This window comes from Micrasema longulum, unplaced genomic scaffold, assembly GCF_059751315.1.
Source record: "Micrasema longulum isolate JH-2025_06_02 unplaced genomic scaffold, ASM5975131v1 h1tg000943l, whole genome shotgun sequence".
Taxonomy (NCBI): Eukaryota; Metazoa; Arthropoda; class Insecta; order Trichoptera; family Brachycentridae; genus Micrasema; species Micrasema longulum.
Window position 1 is genome coordinate 27,326 of NW_028278134.1, and position 10,751 is coordinate 38,076.

The window sequence follows — 10,751 nt, forward strand, 5'->3', positions numbered from 1 at the left end:
TTTTTATTCGGAATTGCTTAGAATCGCCTTGATCGCCGAAACCGAAGAGGGACTTCAGGAAACTTGAACAAATTTAAAAAATATCGCGGAGAGTAAATATATATCGATTATATAATCTAATATTTAACAAAGAAAACAGGAAGGTAATCGCCTTGGACCGAAATGAACAGCAGATGAGTTTAATTATGTTAAGAGTTCCACTAAAAAACGCCAAGAAGTTTATCTACCTAGGGAGTAAGATCGATGAGGGGTGGTCGATCAAAGAGCGAAGTTGACAGCCGTATAGGTACATCAGGTAATACTCGTGTATAACAGAAAATCTAAAATATTTCAATTAAATAATGTGAACTTGAAACTACACAAGCTCCTTGTCGAGATCTATGAATGGAATATCTTGATGTACGGCTGCGAAACATGGTGCCTATCCTAAAGAGACAAAAAGTGACCGAAGGCTTTTGAGATGTGGTCCTATGGAAGGGAGGGACTGCTTCATGAATGACGAGGTTTATAGTAGAATCAAAGTAAAAAGGCACCTGCTTAAGACCATCTCCGAAAGATGTGCTAAATGGATTGGACACAGTGCGTCACGAGGGTCTCCTACATGAGGTAACAGAGGGGATGTCTGAGGGGACAAAATACAGGGGGCGCCCTCGCCGAGAATACCTCGTGGACTCAAGTAAAGATATAAATAGCAGGTTATATGAAGACCCAAAGATAGCCGCACAGGACAGATCTGAGTGGCAGAGGATATGCAGAGCTTTGCTGCAAACCAATCCATCTTAGAAGATTTGACCAGAGAGAGATTTAGAATTAATTTTGTAATTACCTGCCTCACTGCGTAAGCTTTTATCAAGACGGTCGACTTTCGATGACATTCCCTTAAGAATGTCGATTAAATAGGACAGTTATAGTAACATAATATAATATGGATTGGATTAGAAGTTGAACACCGAACATTGACTGTAAGCTCTGTACTATACATACAATAACTGTATGTAGACAAATAAAACTATTTCTAAGCCTCATAAATAATTAATACGTCGCAACGTTTAATTAAATTGTCATCAAAATATCGTTATGATAATACCAATATTTTAATGTAATTCGATTAGGTCACTAAGCAACTTTACAATGGCCAATATTCACATCACACGAAGCGTAAAAAATATGTATTAAAAAATTTCACTCTACGTGTGGTGAAAAGTCTTGAGAATGCTTCCCGAGCCTATTCTTATCTCGAGATTTCTACTTAAACCATTTTTTAATTATGTTAAAATTGTTTAAGATTTTGGCTTTATTTGGTTGCCTTTTTTTGACTTGTTTTGGAGTTTTGTTGTCCGAAACTGTAATGACAGTGTATGTATGACAGCAGTAATAGAAAAAGAAGTAAAATTGATGACAAAGGATAGTGTATTTAAAACAAGATGAAGGTATTACGCACAGGAAACATAGGCAGTGGATCACCTTTTAAAGTAAATATAAATGCAGATGATGATGTGAGAGAGATAAGTATGGAAGAAATAAAAAATGCTGCCAAGTATAATGTGAAGAATGTTAGAGCACATGGTTTGAAGACGTTGCTACAGAGTTTATAAAGGGGGGTGGTTAAATAATTTTTGTATTTTTGTATAGGTTTTTTAACTAATGTTTAGAGGAGGAATATACTCCCCCAGATTGGAGGACGGCTGTTGTTATGACTCTGTACAATAATCGGAAATACTCTAAGGTGAAATACGGAAATTATAGACCTATAAGTCTTTTAAGCATTGTTGAACAACAAATCCTGAAAAATTAAATCGACTTAAGTCCGCCTCGTAACGTTGGCGAGTGAACATGCTTTCTTGAGGTCCCGGGTTCGATTCCTTACCGTGAAATACTCATTTAGAAGGTGGTTCTGCACTACAATATTTCATGTAAAGGATGATCCAAATACGCTGCATTTGTCAGTTTAATTTAGTTCGTATGCACCACTCGGTGCGAACAGGGAAACGATGGCTTACTGAGACGAACCACGAAAGGGGGATGTTCAGTGCCATGGGAATGCCTAGACTTCCATATTCCCTTTCTAAGGTATTCTCTATCCCTGTTGTAATTTGTTAATCAAATACATATATTTACATTTTCCGTTTTCCATTACGCAGAAGATTCAATCAATCAATTTTTGCCTACATAATGGGGAGTGATGTCTTACAATAATGTGTTTATTTTATTTTTAGAATAAACGTTTTCAGTATAAAATATAATTTACAAAAATAAAATCGTTGTTTTCAATAAGTGCTAGACAAAAAAGAATTATAAATATAACTTTTCACTTCTATCTTAAATACGTTTTATTCCTGCCTGCACTTTTTATTTTTTTTGTTCATTTCATCTCTATGAGAATAATGATTTTTATGTCTAAAAACCCCAAGTTTTATTTAAAATTGGACAGCGGGTAAAGCAGACGGTTTTTTTTTTCAAATCAGAAGTACATAATTAATTTTTGTGTTTTTTCAACCGGTAAAATATTTGTTTAAAAAGCACCACCCCATCCGATTATACCATACTGTAATATGGATCGAGGTAATGCAAAGTAAATTGAATTGAATTTTTTGACTGTTCATTTATTTCTTAATCTAATAAATACATACTCATATACAAGCTTTCTCATTATGTTTACAATATTAATTATTTGTTCCTTCCATTTTATATTTTTATTAATTATTATGCCTAAATATTTTATGCTATTTTTTCAGTGATTTGGATGCAATTATATTTATGAAACTGACATCCTCCATTGCATTTTGCTGTGTGGGTACAAATATTTATAGAAGGTATAACTTGTTATATCAATGTGAAAGTGGTGTAATATGTTTTTTTAGTATTCAGAGACAATAATTATCACCGAACCATTCTTTTAATGAATTAATATCTATATTTGAGTTTATATTTACCTCCCATGAAGATCCCCTTATATAATGAGTACGGTATCATCAGCATATGATATTATATCACCATTTTCTTCTGCATATTAAAAATATCATTAACATATACCCTACGTACAATAGATAAAATTAGTCCAATTATTGTTCCTTGAGGTATCCCAGAAATTGAACAGATTATTTTGTCACTTAAAGTATCATTAAGTTTCACTGTCTGTTGACGTTCTTTTAAGTTACTTTGAAACCAAGATATAACATTTCGGCAATGACCAATTTTAATTAAATTTATTAATAAGTTTATACGTATACAAGCCAGAGTGTCACCAGAAAGAGTCTGAATATATTTTTATTATTATTATTAGGCATAATATAAAATATATTATATTAATTAAGGAACTACTAGTTGTTAATTTTTGTTTGTGCAACTATCTAAATAAATACATCACACGATTTTTGTTTAATTCGTATTAAGCGAAGAGGTTCACTTTTTTATTAAACAATTCATTTTAGTTACTTATTTACTATCCTGTACTTTGCGTAATAAAGCAAAATAGCTATACGATGCTCTCAGTATCTGAAAATGAAAAAAAATCATTATTAATTTATACAAAATTACCTGATAATAATAAAATGACAAGAAAATATTTTTTTAAAGAAATATTTACGTTTTTATGATTTAGCCGAATGTTTCAGTTTGGGGGCATTTTCTTTTAGTTGGAAAAAAACGTGTAAGAAAATGGAAAAACAGTTTTACTAGAGCAGTGTCCGAACCTCGGACCGCCTGATCCAGAATCTGCGGCACTACAATGGGACCCTTCTATTATGAGAGGTCGACAAACCACGGCAAAACTCACAGAAGAGAACTCGTGACGTCACAAGTGGAGTAATTTCAAAATTGCAAAACTTAAAAAAATTATAGAAAAAAATTATAAATTATATACAAATACAACTGTAGCTCAATTACAAATAACTATCAGCTTGCTTAAAAATAAGCTAAGTATTTGAGCGATCACAATGAGCAATAATGAACATATTTAAATTTATTTCAACAGAGAGGGAAAAAGTTTTCGAGAAGAAATTTGGAAGTCTAGGCATTTACAGGGCTTATGACCTGTCATTGGCTGGTTTAAGTGGCCACTTTACACACTGTGTAACATTCACCATTCTGCCCATGTTTGAACATCCACATTTCCTCAACTCTTCCATCTGTTGACTTTTGTGAAGTGAAAGAGCTGAAACCTTTATCACGTAGGTGAGATTCATCCGGCTGAACCAAATCACCTACTAGGCAACGCCTGGAAACAATTTTCCAATTTTTATACTTCTTCTTTTACCAGGTAGTAATTCAACAATGTTTGATTATGTCCAGCCCTGTAAATGCCTAGACTTCCAAATTTCTTCTCGAAAACTTTTTCCCTCTCTGTTGAAATAAATTTAAATATGAACAACTCCCTAGGGAGGAAATCCAGCCAGTCTGCAAGCATTTGGACATAATCAAACATTGTTGAATAATGAACATGTTTAAGTTATCGCAGTCATAAGTCAACGCGTGTGTAATCTCTGAGTGAACGCTCGAGTCGGTTTGTTTTTTGTTTTCATCGTAAAAAAATACAGTTCATTGGCGAAAAATTGGCGTTTACAATAAAAAATAATACAATATTTGCATTTGCAAAATAGTAAGGAGTATCTAACACAAAAATGTAAAAATTAAATTACAATTAATCTGGCGACTGCTTTTCTTGACATTTGGCTTGCCAACCGCCGGCTAAATGTAATAAATATAGCATGATTAATAACAAATAAATAAATAAAAATAGCAGTTTTTAAATATTTTCCATATTTACACCGGTGAAATTCAAATATGTGATTACGCAGCAGGATTATACGCCGCGAAACGTAAATATTTTGACATTTAATATCTGGTGTTCACGGATGTTCCATTGTGATCACGAATACGGTAAAAAAACATGGTGAGAAACTGTTATCATGTCGCTTATTAGCACGTCGATAGTTATTTGTGATTGAGCTACTGACATAAAACACAGCATCAGGCTCAAGGTTCTCATTAGTTATTAAATTTGACTTTTTAAATTTTTTGTATTTTTTCAATATATGTGCGCATTCTTTTTTTGTTGCATTAAAATATTGCATTTTCAATTCTCCTAAATTCCTTCTAGAATTTTTTCACCCATATTCTAAAATGAAATATATTTGGTGGGCGGTAGGGAAATTTTAAGCATGAAAAATAAGCAAAAGTGGGCATAAAAAGGTTGACAACCCTTGCAGTTTACTAATTAAATATATAGTTTTTAAATGATTTATTTACCCCCAATAAAGTAGGTAGAGACATTGGGTAGAATATTCCAACCGTGTATTGTATCGGAAGCTGGACACCCTGTCTCAATATCCACAGGCTCTTCTTGAAGCGGCTGCTCTGGTTGAACCAATCGAAACTGTATGAAGCCGTCAATAGTTGTTCGTTCTAAAAAATATAGGGATATAATGATTCGATCGATTGATTTAAACGTATTATAAAAATAACATGCAATTCGTAGTTTCCTGGGAAATATTTCAATCTAGTACCTGAAATATGACTTCATTCCCGTGCCAATAAAACATTAGCAATTGGAACATTGCTGCACACAAATACTCCGCCATGAATATGAGACGAATAACTAAGCCACTCTAAAATTATTAACACTTTTTAATAAAAATGTGACTACACAAGAAGCATAACCAGTCGGCTAATATTGTGATATTACCAGTGTTCCTTGGAATCCAATAGCGCAAATCATCACGGAACAGACCAGGAAATAAAGCATCATTATTGGACTTATTATCGAGTTTAATTCAGCGCAGAAACTAAAACAAACAACATAGTCAGTTAATATTACTTAATTATTTAGAGTAATAGTGCGCCAAGCTATAGAGAAGCCCAAACGTTGAAAAACCATTATATGACTATTGGGTATTAAGTTAGCTACAGTTCGCAGCAAATCAATAGGCCGTACTCAGGTCGAGAATTGCCAAATGGATATCAATTAGCAATGTAAATACTCTTTATTATGTACCTGTGTATTTATTATTGCAGGGTTATTCCAATTATTTTTTCTATATTTCAACTTTATTTATTTTATAAAATTGAAAATACATGTGTGTGTTTATTTTTTATTCATTTATTTATTCATTTTATTCACAATATACTTATGTTACATTAATTGAGACATAAATCCCAACTCCATGGAACCAAAGTCCTGTGTTGAATCTCCGAAACGGCGAGTCGTAGCGGCCTGAAATTAGGACATGTCATTTTGGATGCGATTTCAAAGTTAACGTAGCTATTTTCGATTAAATTTTAAATCGACCTTTACTCAATAAAGACTCAAACTTTATATGAATGCCTAGGCATTAGTGCACACTAGTGCGGCCCCGATATATTGTCCGTAATCAACTGTCATTATCAACATAAACATACTTAATTTCACAAATTTATCCCCTAAATTGAGAAAAAATAGTATCTGAAGTAAATTTGTTGATATCTGGAAAGTTTTTAAGCAACATAATACACGTGTCGGGACAATAAATGCCAAAAATCAATGTAAATCATGGGAAAATATTCGAAATCAATTACCTGTGAAAACTGACTCCTTTAACACCTTTGACGCTCCTACTGCTGCAACCAAACATGCCGCAATTCCCCATAGTCGATTTTTATTTATTATAACGTAAATATCCAAGTTATTTATTATCAAAGCCTAGCACAGCGACAAAAGCATCCGATAGAACCGTTATGCCTATGCTGTCAACAAACAAAATGGCCGCAAATTTATTGCTAACCAACATCGCTTGCGTTCTATGAAACATAGTGATAAGGCTTCTCTATAGGTTGACGCACTATTACTCTGAGCTTGATTACTATAAAAAAACTATATTTATAAATTTGTACGTAAAAATTCCTCACTTCAAGATGTATCTGTGATGAGTAATGCAGTCCACAAGACGTCTGTTCTTCGTTTCTTCTAAAATTGCTTTGGCAGAAAGAGGGACGCTTCTTTTTTTATTCCGAATTATCAAATCTGGGTAGTCGGTAATCTTAATCCTGGCCATATTTTCAATGGACCGCTGAAGTATTTGTAACTGTCCTATTGTGTGAATTATCATAGACACTATGAACGTGTCCCAAACTGCCGTAAAATAAGCGCCTATGAAACCCATCGTAAACTGAATAAAATACGCGACTATAAAGTTTGATCCGTCGTACTTGTCAAAGGGGAACCAGGAACTGTATAACATGGGTCTAACGTAGGACCAATACTCTGCTCCATCTTCTTCGATTCTATGATAGACACTGGAGTATCGATATTCGATAGGGGGAATCACAGTGAAGAGTATGAGTGTAAACAGCACTAGAATCCAATAAAAATTGGTTTTAATGCGAGTTCTGTTTACGTACAACTGTAAAATTTGCTTCAATTCCTCGTTTTCACTAGCCATAATGTTTTTTTCCATTCGGGATATCCCTGATATAAGATCTTCGAATTTTTGGCGCTTCGTAAACATGGATAAGCATTTGAAAATATTTAAAGTATAGAGACAGGTGAGGGACATATTGGTCGTCATTTCTTCCAAATTGCCCCAGATGACGAATAATTCGACCCATCCCGTTATGACGTATAAAGTAAATATAAATGTGATCATCAGTCCACAAAAGTAATGAAAATATATTTTCTTCTTACTGCGCAAAAATCCTTCCGTCTGGAAAGGCCAAATGCAAATATAAGCGAGAGCTTTCAAACTTTTGCCTAGGAGGAAGTTGGGTTTAAGTAATATATCTTCAGTTTTGCATTCAAGTTCTTCAGCTTTTTCCACAGCGTGCATTTTTTCACTGTGTATTACCGGAAGACGAAATATAAGTGATAGACTCGAGGCAATCAAAAACATTTTCAGATAAAGAAACGATAGTCGGAATTATTTTTTTTGGTTTTGTAGAACCGGCAGCAAATTCGTATAATACTATCAAGAGTTTCTTATTAGATTTAAAAACATTATCTAGCGCAGTTTATCTAACAAACTCTGGTCACTAAAATTTGATTGAAACAGGCGTAAATATGGACGTAATTTTGTTCGGGGTGTTTTCACCCTTCTTACCCTTTCCAGCGGACTGCCAGTTGGGGATGCTAGACCACCAATAATAACTGCGGAGGTATTCATTTAGGCGTTCAATTAATACACCGGCTGTCGCATGTCCACCGTAATTGTTCCAAATGGTGTTCATTAATAAAATCTATAAAAAATATGTGTCCAGTATTGTACATTGCGTGAATTACACTTACAAACGTTTTCTTAACTAGATGTATAATAATTTTAAATCTTCATCAACCATAATACCTATATTCAATGTGATAAATACAAAAAAAGAACATATTGAAAAAATAATTAAACATAAGTATACACGGTTAAATGGCGGACTTATTACCACTACTAATATCTTACAGCCTGACCAACAAAAAACATACAGCCAAATGGATATTGATTTGCATTGTAATTTTTTTTTAATATTTACCTGTGTATTTATTATTGCAGGGTTATTCCATATTATTTTTCTATAATTCGCCCATATTTATTTTATAAAACTGAAAATACATGTGTGTGTTTATTTTTTTATTTATTTATTCATTTATTTGTTCATTTTATTCACAATACACTTATGTTACATTTATTGAGACATAAATCCCAGCTCCATGGAACCAAAGTCCGGTGTTGAGGTTGTTTGTTTGTCCGTCACATCTCCGAAACTGCGAGTTGTAGCGGCCTGAAATTTAGACAAGTCATTTAAGATGCGATTTCAAGGTTAACGTTGCTATTTTCGAGTAAAATTTGAATCGACCTCTACTCGATTAAAACTCAAACTTTATATGGATGCTTAGTGCGGCCTTGACATATTGCCCATAATCAATAGTTAACATACTTTAATTCACTAATTTATCTCCTAAATTGAGAAAAAATAGTATGTAAAGTAAAAATGTTGATAAAAGGAAAGTTTTGAAGCAACACAATACACGTGTCGGGACAATAAATGCCAAAAATCAATGTAAATCATGGGAAAATATTCGAAATCAAATACCTGTAAAAACTGACTCCTTTAATTGACGCTCCTACTGCTGCAACCAAACATACTGCAATTCACCATAGTCGATTTTTATTTATTATCCAAGTTATTTACAAACAAAGCCAAGCACAGCGACAAAAGCATCCGACCAAACCGTTATGTGTTTGTTGTCAAACAAAAAAAAATGGCCACCAATTTGTTGCTAATCAACAAACCAGCATCGCTTGCGTTCTATGAAACATAGTGATAGAGCTTCTGTATAGGTTACGCATTATCACTTCAGTTCTACCCTCAGGGGTAGAACACTCTAAAATATTATTTCTTGAAATTGGAATATTTTCAATACTCACTAGCTGTACTTAAAGACGTAGATTCAGTTATAACAATAAAAGCCATTTAGATAATATGCTATGATGTATTGTGATCATTAAACGCTGCTCGTTCTGTTAATAATTTAATAATGGCAACTGATTATGATTCAATTTTCAAGACATCACCTGCATGACGGCACATTGTTAAAACGCAATTACAGTATGATAATATTATGCGAGTCTTTGGGTTCAATTCTGTCAATGCGTGTATTCACTTTATTGTAAAGTGTGTGCAACCTTCAAAGAGAAGAAATGAGAATCTACTATTTTAGATTTTTCTCATTTGTATTGGATACACTAACCCATTCTAAATAATTGAAGACACGAGTGAACTAAGGTGTTATCTGAAAAAAATAAAAAGCAGAGATATGTGGGGTAAAAGTTTTGAACACCAATACAATCTTTATATATATATAATTCCTCTGTACGTGTGATGTCACCGTACTCCTAAACGGCTAAACCGATTTACGTGCGGTTTTCAGAGAAACATAGATCTTTGCGCTGTGCGTGTTCGCAGATATTAAAATCTTCAATCTAATATGTAAAAACGAAGTAAGGAGAATAAATGTTTTATTCATCGATATACCAGGGCATTTGCAATTTGCAAAAAAAATGAAAGATGTTGTTTTTTTGTTTGTAAAAAAAGTTTGTTTTTGAATGTTTACAAACAGCATTTGTTTTTTGTGGATCTCAATCAGATTTTTTCCTTAAATTCCTTATAATTTCTACCCATTTGTTTCTTTTTATTGGATTTTTGGTAACACTAAAATCATATTAAATTCAATGCATTTTTAAAAATCGTATTCATACATAAGTACACCCGTTAGTGAGACGACCGGAGTTTGACGTTTGCAAAAAGAATGCAATATTTGAAAAAACATTTATTTTATGTTTTGGAATTCAACCATAAATAAGTACCTAGGTACCTACTTAAATTATTTTTTTTGATATTATCAATTTAAAATTTTGGAATTTAATCACAAACAAGTAGTTAGGTACCTACTTATCAATGAAAAGTCTTTTTCCAAGCTAATAGCAGGGAAGCCAACGTTCCAGCAAAACAACGTCTGACGGGTCCGCTAGTTATTAATAAAATAACACTTGCGTTTACACTCAAGATCGGTTTTCTCCTACTTTTTGATGATGTATTTGGCTGTGTGCGAAAGGGATGTACATAAAAGACAAATACATTTGTAAAAAAGTATATTTTGTATAATTTTGTGACATAACGCCTTTATCCCTCGTGTCTTCACTTAAAACCTCAAAGTAATAATACGCGACTGGCTAATAGTGTCGCCCATATGGACAAAACCGTTCTACGATTATCAACCCCGAAGTTAGCAAGAGTTT

General features: G+C 33.2%; 1 protein-coding gene across 1 annotated transcript; it reads right to left on the bottom strand.

Moving 5' to 3' along the window:
- Nucleotides 1–3,435: 3,435 nt before the first annotated feature.
- On the bottom strand, nucleotides 3,436–5,779 carry LOC148277983 (odorant receptor 10-like). The gene is made up of 4 exons (XM_088232058.1): nucleotides 5,684–5,779; nucleotides 5,505–5,606; nucleotides 5,248–5,403; nucleotides 3,436–3,495 (listed from the first exon to the last, which is right to left on the bottom strand). Exons 1-4 carry the CDS (start codon nucleotides 5,744–5,746, stop codon nucleotides 3,436–3,438), a joined length of 381 nt encoding a protein of 126 aa, XP_088088184.1. The 5' UTR covers nucleotides 5,747–5,779.
- Between the last annotated feature and the right edge of the window lie 4,972 nt (nucleotides 5,780–10,751).